At 45.6% G+C, this 23,493-nt stretch overlaps 1 protein-coding gene across 4 annotated transcripts in view; it reads right to left on the bottom strand.

Moving 5' to 3' along the window:
• The window catches only part of RNF17 (ring finger protein 17), a 126,583-nt gene continuing 106,637 nt past the window's right edge, over positions 3,548-23,493 (bottom strand). For all 4 annotated transcript variants that reach the window (XM_021065407.1, XM_021065408.1, XM_021065410.1 and 1 more), the window contains 10 exons: positions 19,404-19,523; positions 18,710-18,790; positions 15,993-16,118; positions 14,865-14,921; positions 12,997-13,113; positions 11,511-11,679; positions 8,230-8,365; positions 6,049-6,238; positions 4,240-4,339; positions 3,548-3,777 (listed from right to left, as the gene is read on the bottom strand). In XM_021065407.1, coding sequence (XP_020921066.1) covers positions 4,241-4,339; positions 6,049-6,238; positions 8,230-8,365; positions 11,511-11,679; positions 12,997-13,113; positions 14,865-14,921; positions 15,993-16,118; positions 18,710-18,790; positions 19,404-19,523 — 1,095 coding nt within the window. In that variant the 3' untranslated portion in view covers positions 3,548-3,777; position 4,240. The remainder of the gene's footprint in view (positions 3,778-4,239; positions 4,340-6,048; positions 6,239-8,229; positions 8,366-11,510; positions 11,680-12,996; positions 13,114-14,864; positions 14,922-15,992; positions 16,119-18,709; positions 18,791-19,403; positions 19,524-23,493) is intronic.

Raw genomic sequence — 23,493 nt, 5'->3', positions numbered from 1 at the left:
TCCAAAATTTACAAACAACTGATGCAACTCAACCGCAAAAAACCAAACAGTTCCATCCGAAAATGGGCAGAAGACCTAAACAGACATTTCTTGAAAGAAAAACATGGATGGCCAACAGGCACATGGGAAAAAAAGGCTCAACACCACTAATTAGAGAAATGCAAATCCAAACTACAAGGAGGCACCACCTCACACCAGTCAGAATGGCCATCATTAGTAAGTCTACAAATAAATGCTGGAAGGGTGTGCAGAAAAGGGAGCCCTCCTGCACTGTCGGTGGGAATGTAAGTTGGTACAATCACTATGGAGAACACTACGGAGGTTCCTCAGAAAACTAAATAGAGAACTACCATATGACCCAGCATCCCACTCCTGGGCATATATCCAGACAGAACTTTCGTTGAAAAAGATACATGCACCCCTATGGTCACAGCAGCACTGTTCACAACAGCCAAGACATGGAAACAACCTAAATGTCCATCCACAGATGAATGGATTAAGAAGATATGATACAGAGAGTACCTGTCGTGACTCAGCAGTAATGACTCCCACTATTATCCATGAGGATGTGAGTTTGATCCCCGGCCTTGCTGAGTGGGTTCAGGATCTGGCGTTGCTGAGAGCTGTGGTGTAGGTCACAGATGCGGCTTGGCTCCTGAGTTCCTGTGGCTGTGGTGTAGACCGGTAGCTCCATCTCTGATTTGATCCGTAGCCTGGGAACCTTCCATATGCCTCAGATGTAGCCCTAAAAAACAGAAAATACAAAAGCAGTACATATACACAATGGCATACTACTCAGCCATAAAAAGAACAAAATAATGCCATTTGCAGCAACATGGATGGAACTAGAGGCTCTTATACTAAGTAAGTCAGAAAGAGAAAGACAAATATCACTTGTGTCTGGAATCTAATATATGGCAAAAATGAACCTATCTATAGAAAAGAAACTCATGGAATTGGAGAACAGACTTGTTGCCAAGGGGCGGTGGGGGTGGGGTGGGGTGAGGACTGGGACGGACTGGGAGTTTGAGGTTACTAGATGCAAACTATTGCCAAACTACTGCATTTGGAGTGGAGTGGATAAGCAACAAGATCCGGCCGTGTAGCACCTCGAACTAGTATCTAACCACGTGTGACGGAACGTGATGGAGAAGGAGGAAGGAGAGAGAGTGTGCGTATATGTATGACTGGTCACTCTGCTGTACAGCAGAGACTCACAGGACACTGTACCTCAACTCTAGTAAATAATTAAAAAATAGACAAGTAGCATATGACTTACTTACACATGGAATCTAAAATATGGCATAAGATGAACCTACAAAACAGACAGACTCATGGACAGAGAGAACGGACTTGTGGTTGCCAAGGGAAAGGGGCAGGAAGTGGGATGGACGGGGAGTTTGGGGTTAGCAACATTAACTAAATTCAATGGCCTATTATAAACTATAATGGGAAAGAATATAAAAAAACGTACACATATGTATAACTGAGTCACGCTGCAGTGCAGCAAAACTAACATTATGAATCACCTATACTTCAATTTTATGTATTTATATTTTTATTAATAAGAATTTGTTCTTGGAGTTCCTGGTCGTGGTGGAGCGGAAACAAATCCGACTAGGAACCATAAGGTTGTGGGTTTGATCCCTGGCCTTGCTCAGTGGGTTAAGGATCCAGCGGTGCCATGAGCTGTGGTGTAGGTCGCAGACGCGGCTCGGATCTGGCTTGCTGTGGCCGTGGGTGTAGGCTGGTGGCTACAGCTCTGATTAGACCCCTAGCCTGGGAACCTCCATATGCCACGGGTGTGTCCCTAAAAAGCAAAAAAAAAAAAAAAAAAAAAAAAAGCCACTTTGTTCTTAGTTACACTCCTCACGACTCATTTTCTTTTTTTTTAGGGCTGTACCCGTGGCATATGGAGGTTCCCAGGCTAGGGGTCGAATCGGAGCTACAGCCGCCGGCCTGCACCATGGCCACATCAATGCCAGATGCAAGCCACATCTGTGGCTTACATCAAAGCTTGTGGCAAAACTTGACCCTCTAACCCCCTGAGCAAAAGGCCAGGGATCAAACCTGAACCCTCACAGGATACTAGTTGGGTTCTTAAGCTGCTGAACCACCAATGGCAACTCCAACTACACTTCAGACTTTTAAAAAGCTACATGTATTCCTGTTGTGGCATGAAGGATCCTGAGTTGTCTCTGTAGTGACTTGGGTTCAGTTCCAGGCCTGGCAGTGGGTGGGTAAAACATCTGGTATTGCTGTAGCTGTGGCACGGGTCACAGCTATGGCTCTTATCCGATCCCTGGCCTGGGAAATTCCACATGCCGTGGGTACAGCTGAAAAAAATTAAAAAATTTAAAAAGCTGTGTTTATTACCTGCAGATGATTTAACAACTGAATAGGAGTTCCCATTGTAATACAGTGGGTTAAGGATCCAGCATTTCTTTCTGGTGGCTCTGGTTTGATCCATGGCCTTGTTCAGTGGGCTAAGGATCCGGCGTTGCCGTGAGCTGTGGTGTAGGTCGCAGACGCAGCTCAGATCCCACATTCCTGTGGCTGTGGGGTAGGCCGGCAGCTGTAGCTCCAATTTGACCCCTAGCTTGGGAATTTCCATATGCTGCAGGTGCGGCCCTAAAAAAACACCAAAAAAAAAAATTTTTTTTGTTTTTCTAAGGTTACCACAAAAAGGTTACCATAAATCAGACTAGGAAGGGTACACATCTGACAAAGGATTAGTAAGCAGAATACATAAAGAATTTCTAGTAGTAAAAATAGATAATTACGAATAACTCAATAGACAAATGGACAAAAGATATGAATAAGCAATAAACAAGTGACTACATCACTAAATGCATGTTACAACGAGATTCTTTTTTTTACCCTAGGGCCATAAACTGGCACACAAAACGCCTGTCACACCACATACTGGTGAGGGACTCAGGCTACTGACGGTGGAGTTAGTTGGTAAAATCACTTTCTGGAAAGCAATTACCTCATGACTTAGTAAATTCCACTAATAAATACATTTACTAGAAAACCCCTCACTGGTATATGAGGTCCTACAATAGAATACTTGTAATTGAGAAAAGCCCAGTAACAACCTAATTATCTAACAACGGAATGTGTACAGACGGATGTAACAGTGAACGTGCATCAATCCACCAACACGGCTCAACAGTGGCAAGAAGGCAGGAGGACAGAGGTAACCGTGATCCTGCACACACCCAGCAATAAACGAGCAGGCTCAGCGCTGCTGCAGCTGCATCACAGCTTGCAGCTGTGCCTTGCATCTGATCCCTGGCTGGAAACTCCATATGCCGTGGGGCAGCCAAAAAAGAGAAAACAAACAAAACTCAAGAGTGACACTGACTCTTGTTGCGGGATGCATCCACAGACACCCGTCTAAGAGTGACAGTCACCAAATCCACACTAGTGTTCATCTCTGCAGGGCAGGGAATGAGTAGAACGGGGGCCTACAGCTGTGCTGAGAATCTCTTATTTCTTAACCTGAATATCCATCAGTTATAAAATGAACTAAATAAATATGTTTTTAAAATGTGCTGTAATATTTTATTTAAAATTATAGTAAAATAAAAGAAATATTGAAAGCAAATATTTATTAACTTTTCTCAAACAATTCCTAACAGTGGAACATGTAAGAAGAAAAAAAAAAAGGCCCACATTACTGCAGAACAAGTCAAGAAAAATAAGCCTAAAGTGGTCTACGTATAACAGACACCTTTCTTCTGGGCTGTTCAGGTGCCCCGTACTGCACACCTGAAACACAAAACAAGTGTTATTTTAAACCTTTGCTTAATGTTCCAGTCGAGTTACTGAAACATTTCTGTGACTGGATGAAGAGCCCTTTACTGAACCACTTCACTAACTCTGTTAGGACACTGACGACTCGACAGTGCTATACGCGCACCACAGACGATGCACCTAAATTATTGATGGTGCCCCTTCCTTCTGCTCGTCCCCTTACCCATAACCACTCGGTACTGTCAACAGTCAGAATTTGTACAGCCATGGCCCCTCTCTGATACTGGTCCTCAACAGGCAAGAAGGGCCTATGGAGGAGAAATCCAGAAGAGAGATTCCTGTTGTGCTTTGCTGTCAATCCTTTGAGACATCAAAGAAAAGCCAAAGGTGCCTTCTGGGGCAATTTCGTAGGAATCTCTGCTCTATGGCATACATGCCTTCTGCTGAGTGTAAGGTGAAAGAGGTCACAGTACTTACATCATTCGTCTTCGTCTGCAAGCCCCATCTCCACTAATGACATATGAACCGGATACTGTTCATCTTCATACAGGGTCACTATGTGTTCCGGTACCTGAGCCTAAAATCAAGACAGTTGTCAGGAAAACACGATTGTGTCTTTGCTGCATGTTCCTCCCACAAACGGTAAGAGGGACAAGGCATTCTTAAGATTTGTAATTTATACTCCGTACTTTCCAAAGATATTTGTGATGGTTTCTTACTAAATCCCATTCTTTGCATCTTTTACTTTATTTAAAACGTTAACTCCTCCTCGGAGCTTTCCTAGATTGAGCAACGGACCTCCATCCTGCTGTCCCTGTCAAGATCCATTTACACTGCATACGGAAAGCATAACTTGATGCATAAGGTGAACCAACGCTGAACTGTATTCACAGAAGTGAGCACACGTGCATCTACAGAACACTTACTTGCCCTGCTGGAATTTCGACTGGCTCCTTGAGAGAAATGCTGCACACACTGTTTATACCACTGCATACACAGAAGCGCAGTATGTACAAAGGTCTCCAAAAAGCACTTTCTGGTAACGGCACTGCTTCCTTAAGAGCCCACTCTTGCCATGGCCGATTTACCAGAAATCCCCACATGAAGGCGGGGTGGGCTCCAACAGCCATGGTGAGGACTAGGGTGAACTCAAGAGCACGTTCCCATTGAAGGGACTGCCGCACCAGTTCAGCTGTCACTCTGGGAGTCAGAAATAACCGACTTTGGTTTTTTTTTGGTAAAAATTTCCAATTTCAAAACAGCTTTATTTAAAATAAAATAAAACAGCTCTGCACTAGATCAAACATGGGTACAGGCCAGACCCTGCCAGTGGGCCACTCTTTGTGCCTCGTCTCTCAAATAGGAAGCACAATTACACTAAACATGACCTGGATTTTCTTATTTGGATTTTCTGATACAGGTTCTACTTCAGTAAGCAAATCAAAATTACTACAATTATGGTATTAGTACAATTCAGTCCTTTCTGACTTTGACCAGAGTTCCATTCTGGTCTTTCCTGCTTTGAGGAAGCAGCTCGAACAGCTCTTCTTGCCCTACTTATTCCATGAGCACTGAGTGCTTCCTAAGCAGGGGCTCAACTACCATGGTCTCTCCTGACAGACGCGATCATGCCTGCTTCTTGCAACCCCTGCCTCAAAGACGCCTCCGCCTGTTTTACAGCACTTATTTCATTCTACCTTCTGTAGTGGTTTAAACATTTCCTTCACTGACCTGTAAATTCTTTGATGACCGGATACTCATCCTGATCTCGGTCATGATATGACTGATGTTTTGTGTTGCAGAGCTAGTAAAAAATTCGTTAAATATAAAACCAAGAGGAGTTCCCGTCGTGGCGCAGTGGTTAACGAATCTGACTAGGAACCATGAGGTTTCGGGTTCAATCCCTGGCCTTGCTCAGTGGGTTAGGGATCTGGGGTTGCCGTGAGCTGTGGCGTAGGTCGCAGACGCGGCTCGGATTCTGCGTTGCTGTGGCTGTGGTGTAGGCCAGTGGTGACAGCTCCGATTCGACCCCTAGCCTGGGAACCTCCATGTGCCGCAGGAGCGGCCCTAGAAAAAAAGGCAAAAAGACAACAAAACAAAACAACCAAGACATCATTGAAACAAGTCTTAAAATGCATCCTGAAGTATTTACAGCATTATATGCTTTTAAAGCATCATTGCATCTACAGCTGCTTGGATAAAACAGCGCTTTAGAAAGGTAAACAGTTTATAGTAATTGTTTCCAGTTATTCTTGAAATAGCTTCTCAAGCATTTTGGATAATTACCATGGAAGAAGCATAAAGCTGTTTTCCTTGAAGACAGTCTATCATAGCCCACAAAGCTTCCATGCTCCACTTGGGACAATACGGTATTCTTGCCTTTCCTAAATCTCTTAAGGGAGGTTTAAATCCTGCCAAGAGAACCTTCACGGCTCTGGCTGGATACTGCATAAGACGAAGAGGAATTTGACGCAGTCTGTCAGAAAAGAAAGTCTTAAATTAAAATGTTAAGAATATCACAATTAAAATATAAAAGATAAAGAATGTCACAATTAGGAGAAAAGTTTATGACATTGGATCTGGCAATGAGTTCTTGGACATGACACCAAAAGCATGAGCGACAAAAGAAAGAAATTTGATGACATCAGATCTGTAGTCAACTGAGATAAATGGCAACCTACAGAATGACAGAAAATACACATTAACACAGACATTTCTCCAAAGTGCCATAAACAGCCATCAAGCACATGAAAAGATGCCCAGCATCACTAATCATCAGGGAAACGCAAGTCAAAGCCACACATGATACCACCTCATATCTACAGGATGGCCGCTACTGAAAACAAGAGCTCCAAGAGTTGGTAAGGATACAAACTAGAACCCCAGACACTTGGTGGGAGTGAAAAAGGCTCCTGTGGGGACTGCCTGGTGGTTCCTCAAATACTGACAACAGGATGAGCACATGATCCCGCAACTCCCCTTCCACGCAGACTGAAAGCAGGGTCTCGAAGAGGTGTCTGTACGCCCATGTTCACAGCATGATTTGCAACGGCCAGGTATCCATCGATGGGCCCATGGATAAATAAAATGCGTTCCATAATATGATGGAATAGTATTCAATCTTAAAAAGGAAGAAAATTCTAACACATGCTAAACATGGCTGAACCAAAGTGAAATAGGCCAGCTACACAAAGACATGCGGTACCAAGAAGAGTCGAAGTTGTAGTAGTGAGACAGTAAGTAGCACGGTGGCCGACGGGCTGGATGCAGGGGGAATGAGCAGTCATTTAACGGGTCGAGATGGCTTCAGCTTTGCAAAATGAAGAGTTCTGGAGACTGGCTAACAGTGGGTAGAGTTAACACAACCTAACTGTGCATTTAAGAATGGTTAAGAGGGTAGATTTTATGACATATGTATTTTATCACAATTTAAAAAATATTACAAACAACAATAAAAACCCCCAGAAAATCACAATGCTACAAGGATGTGGAGAAAACAGAACTCCTGTGGGTTGCTGGTGGCAATGTAGCTACTACAGCTGCTGTGGAAAAGTGTGGCAGTTCCTCAGCAAGTTACACACGGAATTCCCGTATGATCCCACTCTGAGGAACATACCCCCAAACAGCTGGCAGCAGGGCTCAAACAGCTCCTTGTACATCAGTGTCCACAGCAGCATGATTCACAACCAAGTCCATCAACAGGTGACCAGTTTATCAAAACATGTACATACGTGGATGGAATACTGTTTAGTCACAGAAGTGATGCAGTTCTAATACATACAATGAAAACAATCTAAGTAAAAGAAGCCAGACACAAAAGTACAAATATTGTAGGGTTATACCGTAAGAAGACCGCAAAAGCAGCAATTCATACAGAGGAGAAGAGAGATCGCCAGGCGCTGAGGAAAGGGGTGGAAAGTCACTGCTCCCCGCGGACAGTCTCTGTCTGGGATTATGAACAAGTCCTGAAAACGGACAGCAGCAATGGCTGCACAACAATGTATTAAATACTTAAAGATGGGTAACATGGTAAGTTTTTTCTCTTTTAAAAATGTATTTATTTATAACATGGTAAATTTTTGTAATGTACACTTTACCACAATGAAAAACCTTTACATTAAAAAAGTTCCCGATATATAAACAGCTTTAAGATAGCTTTTTTTTCTTAAAAAAAAAGCCAGGAGTTTCCCTCAGGGCTCAGCAGAAATGAATCTGACTAGTATCCATGAGGAGGCAGGTTTGATCCCTCAAGTAGTTTAAGGACCTGGTGCTGCCGTGAGCTGCGGTGCAGGCCGGCAGCTACACCTCTGATTGGCCCCCTAGCCTGGGACCCTCCATATGCCTTGGGCGCAGCCCTAAAAAGACAAAAGACAGAAGAGAAAACCACATCTTTGCAATGATTGATTTTTCATATAATAGAAAACTAAGACTCTTAATTCAACTAAGTTAACTTTTTTGGTTTTTAACCTGTTTATTGTCAGCTTTTCCGTTGATCCATAATCAACAAATTGTACCAGGACAGCTAGAGGATTAAATTCTTTAATGGAAACAATCTTTGCTCTGTACCATAAGCCATCATCATATTCTGCAAGGCAAGGCATTTCTGAAAAGAGAGAAAAAGAGGAAAATCACACTGCATTTTCTTAAAAATCAGAAAACAAAAAACTCCAGTAAAGTACAAGGTGAATACAATCACCGTATACCCCTTATTCAAAATGAAGCCTGACGCTGACTTGTGTTCTTTTTTCTGTTTACACTTTATAAACCTCGTTTTTCTGACTCCTGAAGCAGAGAAAGGTTTGAAGGCTGCTCTCCTGCCCTCAGAGCCCCTGGTTCCTCCAAGGCCCCTTCTGCTGCCCCGACTCTTAACTCCCCAAATGTCTTCTCCCTTGGGCTACTCTCTCCTATGAAGCATAGTAAAATGGTTTGTTACTCCTTTGTCTTCCTCCAACCCGTTCTCCATAAAACCACCAAAATTTTAGAAGAAAACTTCAATTCCATTTACTTCTAGTTTGAAATTCTTCAGCGGGGAGGTCTCTGGTAGCTCAGTGGGTTAAGGATCTGGCGTTGTCACTGCTGTGGCTCTGGTTACCCGCTGTGGCACGGGTTTGATCCCTGGTCCAGGAACTTCTGCATGTCATGGGTGTGGCCAAAAAAAACCCCAAAACAAACAAACAAACAAAAACTTCAGTGGCTTCTGAAATGTCTGCAGTGCCAAGTCCTTCGACCGAAACTTCCAAGGTTCTTCACAACCTCCTCCCACCACATACCCTTGACATGTGTCCTAAACAGTTACCTGAGCCCCTACTTTAGCTCAGGGCTGTTCCCCATTCTAGAATGTTCCCCTGTGACTTTTTATGAAAAACATCTATCGTCTTTCAAACATCAGCTTTAACATGACCTTGAGAAAGCTGACGGCTCCTTGTCATTGCTTCTCTGTGACCCTGGGCATGACACACACAGCTGTAGGATGAGCTGTCATTTTCACACCCTCCTTGGTTCACGCATCCCTTCCCGTGGCCCACGCCCTCGTACATGCAGAAGCGCCGTCTGCATTCTTCACACGGTATCTGGTGCAGACAACTGCTCAGTAAAAAGTCTGCTAATGAAAACCACACCTGAGTAAAACTGCAGGAAAGATCAGTGTAGTATGTACTTCCTTGTCTTTTTATGATTTTTTTTTCTTCTTTTTAGGGCTGCACATGCTAGGGGTCAAGTTTGAGCTAAGCCGCCAGCCACAGCCACAGCCATGTGGCATCTGAGCCCAGTCTGCAAACTACACTACAGCTCATGGCAATGCTGGATACTTAACCTACTGAGCGAGGCCAGGGACTGAACTCGCATCCTCACGGATACTAGTTGGGCTTGTTACTGCTGAGCCACCATGGGAACTCCTTACACATGCGTTTACATTTCAGAGTAGATGGCACAGACCCCAAGTCCCTGTCCTCTCCCACGTCCACCTGCCCTTTATGTTATCAGACCCTCTTCCACATAATTCCCACGAAGAAAAGTGGGGTGGTGGGCAAGTGGCACTGGATACACACTTTCCTTCTTCTGACCGCACCCACGGCACACACAGGGTCTTGGGCCAGGGACTGACTCCAAGCCGCAGCTTTGACCTACACTGCAGCTGTGCAATCCCAGATCCTTTAACCCACTGCACCAGGTGCTGAAGAGCTGTAAGCAAGTCCTTGAGCATACAGAGGCTATCAGCAGAACAGGAAAGCATCTCGTCTGATACCGCTGTCTGCACAGGAGACAACAGTTAACAGCCCCTTCCAGCTTTTAGCATTTCTAGTCTTGAAACATGGCTGAAGTTTCAGCTCAAAATAAAACTTAAAAAACCCACCTCGTTGTCATGGTATTTTAACCCACAGAACAATTCCTTCAGCAGAGATTCCTTCTTCACACAGACATATTTGACAGGTGCTTGCCTTTGAATCAACTTGTACATATGCATACTTGAAAAAAACTTTGCCTGGAGTTCCCGTCGTGGCACAGCGGTTAATGAATCTGACTAGGAACCGTGAGGTTGCAGGTTCGATCCCTGGCCTTGCTCAGTGGGTTAAGGATCCAGCGTTGCCGTGAGCTGTGGTACAGGTAGCAGACATGGCTCAGATCTTGTGTTGCTGTGGCTGTGGTGCAGACCAGAGGCTACAGCTGCGATTAGACCCCTAGCCTGGGAACCTCCATATGCTGTAGGAGCGGCTCTAGAAAAGGTAAAGACAAAAAAAAAAAAAAAAAAAAAGACAAAAACTTTACTTGAAGAATAACTACAGAAAATGCACCAATAATGTAAGTACAGCTCTGTGAATCACCGCATCATCCACAGATTGTGTAACTTGCCTTGAGACAAGAGCATACGTAACGTGCAAGGACTGCTGCTTCCAGACATGACTGAGTTTACACGGAGAACAGTCATGACTTAACTCTCTCTCATTTAATGAGTGTTTATGATCTATGAGCACCTCCTTGTCCAAGGCGCCCCTGTAAGCGCTGGCAGTTCAGCGGTGCATAGCACTCCCGTTCCCATTCCGAGCAGAGGGAACACCAAGCCCTGTTTATCGGCCAAACATGGGTCACGAGTGATTAAAATCTCATTAAGTCAAGTCGGGTGAAGACACAGCTGATATTCTCCTTGGCAAAAATACCCTCTGAGGGGCACAAAATCCCGAGAAGGGGCCCCTCTGCACAGCAGGTCCTCAGAGGTGTAGACAGCACTGTCTACACAGCAGGTCCTCGGAGGTGTAGACAGCACTGTCTACACAGCAGGTCCTCGGAGGTGTAGACAGCACTCGTGGTGTTCAGGACTGTCAACACCAACCAGACGCACTGTCCTCGTGGGAGAATCTCACGTATTTAATAAAGATGGTAAGACGGGTTAGCAAGGAAAAAAAGCAGGACTTGACCGATTCTGACAGGACAGGACATAATCTGAGTTCCTCGAACCCCACACCAAAATCATCAGTTCAGGTGGCTTCTAATTAACTGCCATTCAGGTCTGAGTAACAGCTCACAATCTGAATTCCTGGCAAAACCTGAAGCTTAGAAAAACCATCTTCGCACACTCGACGTACAACACAGCCTCAGTTCTGGAAAATCAAAGCGCCCCTAAGCAAGAGGTCATGCATATCAAGTGAGTACGATGAAAAACACCAGTTAACCTTAGAAATGGCCCAGTCCCACCAGCACCGGCACAAAACACCGGCTCCATCCACAGCCCATTCTGGTCAGCCAGCCAGCACCTGCTCGGAAGTCCGTCAGAGGAGGGGACGTCTCTGCAGCCTCGTTGAACCTCCGCAGTGTCTCCTCCAGGCTCTCGGACTCGGTCCCTAAACCAACCCCACGGTCGTCCGTGTTGCTGTGCTGGTTAAACGCCTTAGAGTTTTCTACAGAATCAAGGCAAATATACACCTAAGTGGGGGAGGGAAGGAAAAAACCATTCAGATCCTGTCATTTTCAGTTCACAGTATGGACAAAACTGCTGCAGGACAGCCTCCGAGGACGGCGCCCCAACGCTTGGAGAGTTCCTGCCATCAAACCAGAGACGGCCCCTGACTGCTGAGCTCAGACTGGGGAAGCAGTGGCCTCTGCCTTGGTGGTGCCGTCCACGACTGCCCCGCAGGGAGGCAGGCCAGCCGACGTGCAGGGTCAAGGAGGGGCCCGCAGGGCAAGGGGCCCAGACCTGGGTCCTGCAGCAGCACCTCCCCCACCGCCACTGCACCCTTGAGAGACCCTGAGCCCACCAGGCAGCAGCTCCTGGACTCCTGGCTTTCATGTCTCTAGTTTTAAGCTGCTAACTTTGGGGTAATTTGCTATGCAGCAGTAACTACTACTAAGTGATTAAAAATGACTATAAAAACCAACAGTTTACACCACTCTGCTCCATGGCAAAATTCTGGAGCCAATTCTTCTGTCTCTGAGAGCACGGTTTGCTGTGTCATTAGGCTGAAGGGCTTCCTTGCCACTTGACCTGTCATTTCTTTCTCTCTGGGAGCCAAGCCTACAGGACCGAATCTTCGTTGGTGTGCTTGTCCATCGGCCAGTATTTACGGAGTGCCTACTACTCATCAGGCAGTATTCTGGGTTCTAGGGACACACTCGTGACCAAAACGGACAAAAATGCCTGTTTCTGTGGCGGGGGGGGGGGGGAAACAGCAGACAGTCAAAGGGGGCCGCAGGTTAGAGGTTGGGGGCGGGTACAGAGCACACGTCCAGAGGAGGAAGAGGGCGGCGAGACGCACCAACAGGGGTCAGAGACGGCAAGGGTCCAACCTAAACACCGAAGCGTCTCAACAGCTGACATGGGGCTGGGGAACCTGAACGCGACTAAGAAATACTTCAGCGCAAACGTCCGAAGAGAAAACGACAGCACAGGAAAACCGGAGGCCTCTGAGTGTCAGTGACTAAACCGGAAGACGGACATGTAAACAATCGGCCCTAGACTTGTGGCTGCCGGGTGGGAGAGGGAGGGAGTGGGAGTTTGGGCTTATCAGACACAACACAGAATAGATTTACAAGGACATCCTGCTGAGTAGCAATGAGAACTATGTCTAGATACTCATATTGCAACAGAACAAAGGGTGGGGGAAAAATGTATACACGTGAGGATAACTCGATCCCTTTGCTGTACAGTGGGAAAAAAAAAAATTAATAAAAAAAAAAAAGAATCGGCCCTGGGATTTAGGAGCAACGCTCCCGGCTGCGTCTGTAATTACTCAAACCACCTACCTCACTGGGCGAGACAACGTGCTTTACTCGCACAGCGTAGAGCTGCTCCGGGGGCGGCAGAGACGAAGACAGATACGGCGGTAAAATCGGAGTCTCCGTTTCAGACGAAAGCAATTCCTGAAACACCACAAATAAATTCTTGTTTCAGAAGGACCATCACAGAAATCTGCCGCGCTGCCAAAGTTCCTTACAGGGCCAAGTGACGTCTGGGCAGCAGGAAGCCAGCTGGGACCCCAGTAGCACAAAATGATTCTGCGGGAGGCAGCGCCAGATGCGATGAGTCATCAAGAGACCTTCAGAATTCTTTCGTCCCCATCTCCCACCAAAAGCAAGGATTTTGTGTAAAACCCCCACACGAATGGTTATTTACATACACACAGAAAAGTCGAGAACAATGGCTAAGAAATAGTCAACAGCAATTGCCCCTGTTTAGTGGGACTGGCAGGTCTGATGTGCAGAATAGGGGTGATCTTCCTCCTTTCCGCAGTTCTGTGGTATTTCGTTTACTTTTAGAGGATTTATAATAAAAACTAAAATATATGAAGTGCCAAGAGAAGATTTAAGTTAAAATCATCAAAAAAGTGTGCTCTCTCTGAAGTTCTATGAAGCATAAGGAATAATGAAAAGTTAATGTGACACCAAAGAGGATCAAAGCAGTTAACAGTTGTCAAAAACAAATACACATCAAAATATAGTTGATTTTTGGTTTGATATAGTTCTACTTGTTCAATTTTATTTTTGTTGCCTTTCCTTTTGGTGTCAAACCTGGTAGAGGATTTGAACTGAGATTTCTGCAAAGGAAACGGCCAAAGGACACATGAAAAGATGCTCAACACTATGAGCTGTGACAGAAACGCACATCAGAACCACAGTGAGACTCCCCTTCATGCCTGTCCTGAAACGGGTAGGAGAAAAGTCATCACAAACGCTAATGAGGATACGGAAAAAATGAAGCCCCTGGGCCATCCTCACACAAAGGTAAAGTGACACGGCTCTTCTGGAAACCAGTGCCACACTTCCTTAAAATGGTAAACGCAGTCACCATATGACTTGGTGATTTCAGTCCATACTCGAGAAGTGACAACAGACCTCCACTTAAACATGTGCAGACAAACGTTCCTAGTGGCTTTCTTCACCACCCCTCAAGGAAGAAACAACCTCAGGTCCATCAACAGTGTGGTGTGTCCACATAATGAAACACTACTCAGCAAGAAAAGGACTTATGTGAAAACAGCACGCTGGGAGTTCCCGTTATGGCTCAGCAGAAACAAATCCCACTGGTATCCATGAGGATATGGGTTTGAATCCTGGCCTCGATCAGTGGGTTAAGGATCTGGTGTTGTGGTGAGCTGTGGTGTAGGTCGGCAGCTGTAGCTCCAATTCCGCCGCTAGCCTGGGAACCTCCATATGCTGTGGGTGTGGCCCTAAAAAGCAAAAGCAAAAAACAAACAAACAAACAAAAAGATAGAGAGAGGGAGCCTATGCTGGCTGAGAGAAGCCATCACTAAGGGCTGGGCACTCCGGGAGTCCCTCGAACGGAATGTCTGGCACAGGCGAACCCAGGGAGACCCAAGGTGAGGGGCTTCCAGGCAACTAGCAGGAAGGGGTGGAGGCGAGTGGGGCTGGTGTGGAGTTTCTTTCCGAGATGAGGAAATGTGTGGAATGAGACAGCTGTGAGGATTTGCACAACTCTGTGAACATATTAAAAGCCACTGTACTGCATGCTTTAAAAAAGGCGAGTTGTAGGGTATGTAAATTATTACTCGAGAATGCTGTTACAGAACAAACTGCTTACTTGCTGATCTTGTATCAGATTCTTCATACTGATGAAATGTCCAAATTTTCAAAACACACGGATTGAAACTCACCTCAAACCTTATTTCCCATCTCTCTTCCTCATACGTTTTATTGTAATCTCTTGGTTTCTGAAATAATACAGTATTATTAAGAACAAAACTATCTTTAACTATATAATATTGTTTTAAGGCACTTTCATATTTCATCCCACAAAAACTGGTGCATTCATCTCAGCTTAACCATGAGAAAAGTTAATGTTCTGAGTAATCTTAATACTGCAGCAAGAAGAATTCTTAAAAGCATGCTAAATGCATGCTAACTGTAATTAGTTTATAATTGCAGAGTGGAGGACAACTGTCAGAGTGAGATGACTCTTCACAAAACCCGCTTAACAGACGAAACACCTTTAAGCAAACACACGTGCACACACACCACACACATGCCTTTGCTCGAAAGAAATAGCTGTGGCCACGAGGAGCACATGTTCAAAGGTGTGTCGTAATTTTCTACTTGAGAGAAGAAACTCATTTTCTACATGAACTGGACCCCCACTGTTTGGTTGTGAACTAGCACTAAAATGAATAGTAAAAAACTAACAAGTGAGCTGTGAGTCTAGAAATAAAAATGTCACACTATAGAAAATGTTCATGGTGTTATTTACGGTGAATACCCTTTCTATGAAGTATCTGTGGCAGCACCCAATGTGCAACTATCTATAACAGGCTAATTATGTTTTTAAAAATATTAAAAACGGAAGCACTGGGCAACTGGATTGGGCTACTTATTGAAGCTAAGCTTAAAATCTGGTTCTGAGTTTCCTGCAAGAAGGCAAAACAAAAGAAACGCAATGTCAAATAAAAAGAACAAGAATTTTATCTTGGGAGAGCGTCCTTTCCTGGACTCTCTGTAAATTATAAAACTATGATTTTATAATTTACTTCTATATTCAAACAACACTGGAAAACATACAGAAACATTCAGTTAATCTCAATGCAACTGAAGTGGTTTTAGGAAATTTATAATGCATGACACAGTGTACTGTTTTCTCAGTACAGAATGTATAAAGCCTCTGGACTCTCTTCACAAAGAACAGACATGGAGAACTACAGGAAGACTTGAGGCATAAGACAAACCATGACATTTTTACCACAGTTTCTTTTCCTATGGTTCAGATTTTTACAGAAAAATAGTTCACTTACTTCCTTCAGTGTTTCCTCAGAATGTTCCAAAGTGCAGTGTTTATGGTATGCCATAAAGTAAGAAAGTGACATTCCATCAAAATAGAGGTGAACAGATAATTTCTCCCATGGGTTTTCAGGTAATTCCTAGTTAAGTTCAAGAAAGATTGTTACTACAAAAATAAAACAGATTTGAAGGTTAAAATTTATAGTCAGAAAAATGCAATCAGATTGATGATAAACACAGTATTACTAAGTCAGACTTGTGACTCATGTTTGTAAAATGTTCTTCCCGGTTTTCTGGCAGGTAATGCAATCACTCCACTCCTTTGGTTTATATAAAATATACTTACATGTCTGTAAGGTAGGGAGTTTTTTGGTTATTTACCAGAAAACAATTTATGCTACTCCATCATCAGGTGACACTGACAACCTCCTAAGTAGGAGGAGTTTAGAGAAAAGGGATGCTCGAGGATAAAGAGATGAAGTTTGGTTAAAATCTACGAATGCCAGGAATCGGGGGAAACTACCAACGGCCTGGGAGCCACATGATGGCTTTAAACCCAGGGGTCCATTTATAAACACGAGGTCCTCCCCCACACGCACACGACGGAGAAGCTGGCCACTCCTGCCCTACTTCCCTCTGTCGCGCCTCAGTCCAGACTCCGAATCTGCTGCACCAAGGGCCATCGCCTTCTAGCAGGTTCCCTGCTTCCATCCTTTCCGACCGTCCGGTTTTCATCCGTGCAGTGAAAGCAGCGGATCTGAGGTCTGATCGCCGGCCCTCGAGCAGCCCCAGTTGAGCTCTCCGAGCCCTCCCACCTCCAGCCCCGCTCCCTGCTCCGGCTCTGTGGCCTCCCCATCACGCCCCAGCTCTCAAGGCGCCCCCTCCCTGGGGCTCTTTGCATTGTTCTGGCATCTGCATGGTGTGTCCTCGTGTCATTTAAAAGTCTTAATCAGACTTTTAATCTTTTTCGGTAAAAGATAAAATTATACCTTGTGTAACAAGATCCTAATAAGACGTCTTCTATCTTCCCCGCCCTCTGTTTTAAGATGTCGCCGCCTCCTCTGTCCGCTCTCTCTATCCACCTTTCCGGCCTCATTTTCCTTCCCAGCATGAATCTCTATTTATTATACCTTATGTTTTAATATTTCCATTTTCATTCTTTTGGCCATACCCATGGCAGGGATCAAACCCATGCGAGAGCTATGGCCTGTGGCACAGGCAGCAATGCTGGATCCTTAACCCACTGTGCCACAAGGATCTTCCTCTATTTTTTAAAAGGTTTGTTTTCCTTTTAAAATGGAAGCTCAACAAAGGCAGGAGTTTCTGGCTACTCAGCTCAGGGCTGTATCCTCGGGCCCAGAGGACCACCCAGCATGAGAGGCACCCAGACGTCCCAGCAGGTCGGGGCAGAGGAGCGAGGCGGGGGAGGCCTGCTGTGCCAGCAATCGGGCGCCTCTGCTCCACTAGAGACTGCTCGCCTACACCCAGCTAAGGGGCAAAGCGACGCAGCAGTCCCCACCTCTGCACCGGCCGCAGAGGCTGTGAAGAAGCTCTTCTTTAAGCGTGTCTGTGGCTCTCCGAGGTCTTTCTCAGCCTTCCTCACACCTTCCATACACAAATACTTGCCAACAGCTTTGTGTTTTTTATTCAAATTCTCCACCCCTGCTCCAGGCTGCCTACCTTCTAACACCGCTTGGCTCAGAGACCTCCAGGGCCCCTGAGTCAACTCTGCCTCTCACTTCTATTCACAGGCCTCTCCTCACCCACATCCATGCTGCCAGCACACCCGCTTCCCAAAGCTGGGCCCACTTCCACATCTCGGAGCCCACAGCCCTGGTCCGGGCAACGTCACTGCCGGGACTGGCCTACGGCCCTGCCACACTGACGCCGGCCATCCGCTCGCGGCACGTTTAGTGCTGGGACGTCTCTGGGCTTTTGTCTTGTGTGTCGTTTCACAAACGGGCCAGGGCCCCTGAGGACCTAACACAGTGCTCCACACAGCAGCCTGAGAACCACCACTGTGTTCAAACACACCTCCAATTCCTCAGTACTCTCCCTACATCACAGTAAGTTACAAAAGACGCTTCCAAATTACTGACTTTCTTGCTATGCACGCTCTCAGAAACGTGTTCAAAATTAGCTTTAAGTAAAATGAGCCTAGGAAGTTTTCTGGTGGCCTAGCAGTTAAGGATCCAACGTTGTCACTGCTGTGGCTCGGATGTGACCCCTGAGCAGGGAACTTTCCCATGCTGCGGGCACAGGCAAAAAAAAAAAATCAATTAAAAAAATAAGGAGTTCCCATCGTGGCTCAGTCGTTAACGAATCCGACTAGGAACCATGAGGTTTCGGGTTCGATCCCTGGCCTTGCTCAGTGGGTTAAGGATCCGGCGTTGCCGTGAGCTGTGGTGTAGGTCGCAGACGTGGCTCGGATCCTGCGTTGCTGTGGCTCTGGTGTAGGCCGGTGGCTACAGCTCCGATTCGACCCCTAGCCTGGGAACCTCCATATGCCGAGGGTGTGGCCCAAGAAATAGCAAAAAGGCAAAAAGGCAAAAAAAAAAAAAAGATAAGCCTAGGAGCCAAGGCGATAACTTCTTTTATGTTAATGACTATTTTACAATCACACAGGAAAACAGTTCATCATAAAAAAGTTCCTCAAATTACGTGACCTGTAACATAATTACACACAGCACACACTACGAACCAAGGATATATGCTTTAAATAACACGTTACCATCACGTGAACTTCCACCTCTCTCTTGGACAGCAGTTCCTGGAGGAGCTCTACTGCATCGGGTTGCCAGACATTCCCAACCTGTGAGGGATTAATCAGCTCAGACGCCTTCACACTTTCACAAAGTGAGAAAACGCAGGAGGTCGACGAAGATGCACAAAAGCAGCCTCAACGGAGAGCACGAGAGGGGAGGACAAAATACACAGGCAGCTTCCAGAGGGTGTCGTGGGGATACTAAGCAAAGCAATCTTAAGAAACTAGCAATTTGTCTCAGCTTCCCCCCGTGTTACTCTCCTAAAGCAGTTCATGCTTTACACGTGTAAACCCAGGAGCTCCCCCTGCGGCTCAGCGGAAACAACTCGACCAGCACTCACGAGGATGCGGGTTCCATCCCTGGCCTTGCTCGGTGGGCTAAGGATCCCGTGTATCCATGAGCTGTGGTGTAGGTCAACGGCTACTATTCTGACTGGACCCCAGGCCTGGGAACCCCCACATGCCTCGGGTGAGGCCCTAAAAAGACAAAAACCCAAAAACAATTCTGTAGTTTTCTTCTAAAAAGCCCTGTGGCGTACTTTTAAATATTGCATGATTTTTGCTGCACTGAAAGGGATCTCACTCTCCATTCTGATTTCTAGAAAGCGAGCATTAAATGCAGTGTTTCAAATTCATCGCCCTACACATCACTCTTACTCACAGGTGTGGTATTACAGAGCTGACAGGGAATACAGAACTGGGGTGTATCAGGATACAGCAAAATAGGATAAAGATGACACTGTGGGAGCTTCTCAGTGAATCCATGATCTAAATACTGCACCTGAAACAGAGCACATACGGGTTATAATTAAAACCTACTATTGAAAACTAGGGGACAGAAGGGACTCCCCAGTATATAAAAAAGAAGCCATCCTAGAAAGAGAAATAGATCTGGATTTTAAAATTCTGTAGAAAACAGCAACAGTGTATTTTCTCACCCCACAGTGTTCTCAAGCCTCACTGCCAAGATCTTTTATGACGCATAAATGAAAGTTTTTTCTTTCCTTGAGAATGATCAGTTGTGGAGAGGCCATTTAAAGCTCTCTTTTGTTTTTCCAAGCACTTTAGAAATCTCGAGGTCCACTTAATTAAAGACTTTTCTCGAACTCTCAGTGCTCCTCAGACGGTGCCCCGGCTTGGACTCCTAGAGGATCGCAGGGCAGCGAAACGGTTCTGAGGAGCCCTGTGAGCAGAAACTCGCCTTGAAGTCATTCAGTGCCCCTCAGAGTCTGTAAAGTAACTTTTTACAGACTTCATTTTAAAAAGAATTTTGGGGAGTTCCTGTCGTGGCTCAGTGGTTAACCAACCTGACTAGTATCTATGAGGACGCAGGTTTGACCCCTGGCCCTGCTCAGTGGGTTAAAGATCCGGCACTGCTGTGGTGTGGGCTGGTGGTTATAGCTCCGATTGGACCCCGAGCCTGGGAACCTCCATATGCTGCTGTGGGTGTGGCCCTAAAAAGACCATATAAATAAACAAATAAATACACAGAATTTGGGGTTCACAACAAAACTTAGTCAAAGGTACAGAGCTTTCCCTCCTACTCCCACACCCCCATCCCAGCCCTGACTCGAACATCCTGCACCAGAACGGTCACTTGTCATCCTCAGGAAACTACATGGATATGTCGCAGATGAGCTAGGGATCGCCTGGGGGTGGACATGTGACATGTCTCTGCCTTCACAATGGTACGGCCTGTTCTCACTGCCCTAAAAGTCCTCGGTGCTCCACCCATAAAGTCCTCCCTCTCCCATGTCCTGGCAGCTACTAATCTTTCTATTGCTATTTTATTTTTTTGCCTTATTTTTTTTTTGGGGGGGCGCACATGCACAGCATATGGAGGGTCCCAGGCTAGGGGCTGAATCAGACCTACAGCTGCCGGCCTACACCACAGCCACAGCAACGCCGTATCCTTAACCCACTGAGCGGGGCCAGGGATAGAACCTGAAACCTCTTGGTTCCTGGTTGGATTCATTTCCGCTGCACCACGATGGGAACTCCTTTATAATTTCCTTATTTTGTACTTTCCAGAAGGTCATACATGAGGAGTCATACAGTATGCAGCCTCTCCAGACTGGCTGCTTCCACTCAGTGATACACATCTGAGGTTCGGCTATGGCTCTTCGTGGCATGACGGCTCATTTCTTTTCTATCACTGAATAGAGCCCCAGTCTGCACCACAGTTCATCTATCTGCTCACCTGCTGAAGGCCCTCTGGGGGCCTCTGAGTTGGGCATTATGAACAAAGCTCCTATAAACATCTACGTGCAGGTTTCTGTGTGGACACACTTTCAACTCCTTTGGGTAAACACTGCAAAAATTCATTCAACAGAAACCTCCATAATTTTTGGGGGCCATGCCTGTGGCATGTAGAGGTTCCTGGGCCAGGGTTCAAACCCGTGCCAGAGCAGCAACAACCCTGGATCCTTAACCCACTGAGCCCCTGGGGAACTCCAACAGAAACCTCAATTAAACAGTCAGGAGACCAGAGACGGGCACTCCCCGCCCCACGGGAGGAAGACAAATGGCCCTTCCTTCCTGACAAGGATTCAGCCAATGGACAGCCATGGACCCTGCTGACTAGAGCATCCCCAATTCCTCCTCTCTATAAACGTGTGCTCCTCCCCTTGCCCTGCAGGGACCTGCACGTGACCTGCCATGGCTGCAGATCTTCAACAGCAATTCTCTGCTGATCCTGAACAAACCTAACTTCGCTGGAGAAGTGTCTGCACGTTTATTTCAGGTCAGCAATACCAAGGAGTGTGACTGCTGGGTCACGTGGCAAGGGTAGGTTTAGTCTTTGAGAAACTGCCCAACTTTCTTCCAAAGCGGCTGCGCCATCTCGCATTCCCACGGGCCGTGAATGAGGCCCTGGCTTTCCCACATCCTTGTCAGCATTTGGTGTTGTCAGCGTTCCGGATCTGGCCATTCTGACAAACGGGCAGTGGTCTCGTACGTTAATCTGCATTGTCCTGGTGACATGTGATCCACAGCACCTTTTCATTTCCTGACTCGCTATCTGTGTGTCTCCTTTGGTGAGGTGTCTGGTAAGGTCTGTGATCCATTTTTTAAATTGAGTTTGTTTCCTTGAGTTTTTTTATTTATTTTTATTATTTTTTAAGGCCGCACCTGTGGCACATGGAGGTTCCCAGGCTACGGGTCTAATCGGAGCTGCAGCCGCCAGCCTACACCACAGCCACAGCAACGCCAGATCTGAGCTGTGTCTACAACCTATACCACGGCAACGCCGGATCCTTAATCCACTGAGCAAGGCCAGGGATCGAACTCAAAATCTCATGGTTCCTAGTCAGATGTGTTAACCACTGAGCCACGACAGGAACTCCCTATTGCTGAATTTTTAAGAGGCTCTTTTTGGTATATTTTGGATAAGAGATGTATATTTCGCAATCATTTTCTCCCAGTGTGTAGCCTGCCTTCTCGTTGTCTTCAAGCTGTCTGTTGCATGTGCTGCCTTTGCACAGAAGTTTTTAATTTTAATGAAGTATAGCTTACACTTCTCTCATAGGTCATGTCTCTAGTACTGTATCTAAAAAGTCATTGCCATACTCAAGGTCACCTATGTTTCCATGCTGCCTCTGTAGTTCTTTTTGAGTTTCATGATGTAAGTTTAGGTCTGTGCTCTATTTTGAGATAATTACTATGAAGGGCATAAAGTCTGCATCTAGATTAATTTTTTGGCACCATCTGAAGAAAAGACTGCCTCTGCTCAGCTGCATTGCCATAGCTCTTCATCGCACGTCACTGACTGCTTAGGTGGGTCTATCTCTGGATTCTCTGTCCTCTGATCTATCTTTGTTTTGCCAATACCACACTGTCTGGACGACCTCATAGTAAGTTTTGAAGCCTAACGTGTCAGTCCTCTCTGTACGGGCTATTCTGGGTACTCCATCTCCGTATAGACTTATCGACAAAGTGTGCTGACATCCACACAGCAACTTGCTGGGATTCTGACTGGGACTCAGACTCAGTAAACGCAGCTGCAAAGTACTGACATCTTGACATTGCTGACGTCCTCTCCAAGAGCACAGACGATTGCTCCATTAAATCTTTGATTTTCTCCAGCAGAGTTTTGTAGCTTTCCTCATATAATTCTTATACATAATTTGTTAGATTTATACCCAAGTATTCTGTTTTGGGGTGCTCATGTGAATGGCATTGTGTTTACTTCAAATTCCACTTCTTCATTGCTATCCGGTAAATGAATTGGGTTTTCTGTGTTAACCTTATGTCCTGCAATCTTGATGTAATCGCTTATTAGTTCCGGGAGTATTGTGTCATTTCTCCTGCAATTTTTTTTTTTTAATGCAGGTGAACATGTCATCTACAAACACAGAGTTTTATGTCTTTCCTCCCAGTGAGTATACCCTTTATTCTCTTTCCTTACTGCATGAACTAAGATTTCCAGTAGAATGTGGAAAAGGACTGGGGAGGGCTCTCGTGCCTCGTATCTGATCTTAGTGGAAATTCCATTTACTGAGTTTTTATCATGAAATGAGGGTTGGATCTTCTCATATGCTTTTTCTGCATCTACTGATACAATCACGTGATTTTTCTTTTTCACCCTGCTGATGGGATGGATTGCAAGACCTTATTTTCAAAGGCTGTACCAGCTTTTTATGCCTGGGATAAACCCCACCTGGTCATGGTGTATAAATCTTTCTACACATTGTTGGATCTGACTTCTAATACTTTGTTGAGGATTTCTGCATCTATGCTCCTGAGAGATACTG

The sequence above is a fragment of the Sus scrofa genome, chromosome 11, assembly GCF_000003025.6.
Source record: "Sus scrofa isolate TJ Tabasco breed Duroc chromosome 11, Sscrofa11.1, whole genome shotgun sequence".
Taxonomy (NCBI): domain Eukaryota; kingdom Metazoa; phylum Chordata; class Mammalia; order Artiodactyla; family Suidae; genus Sus; species Sus scrofa.
Note: the sequence above shows the minus strand (reverse complement) of the source record. Positions and strands in the feature narration are given on the sequence as shown.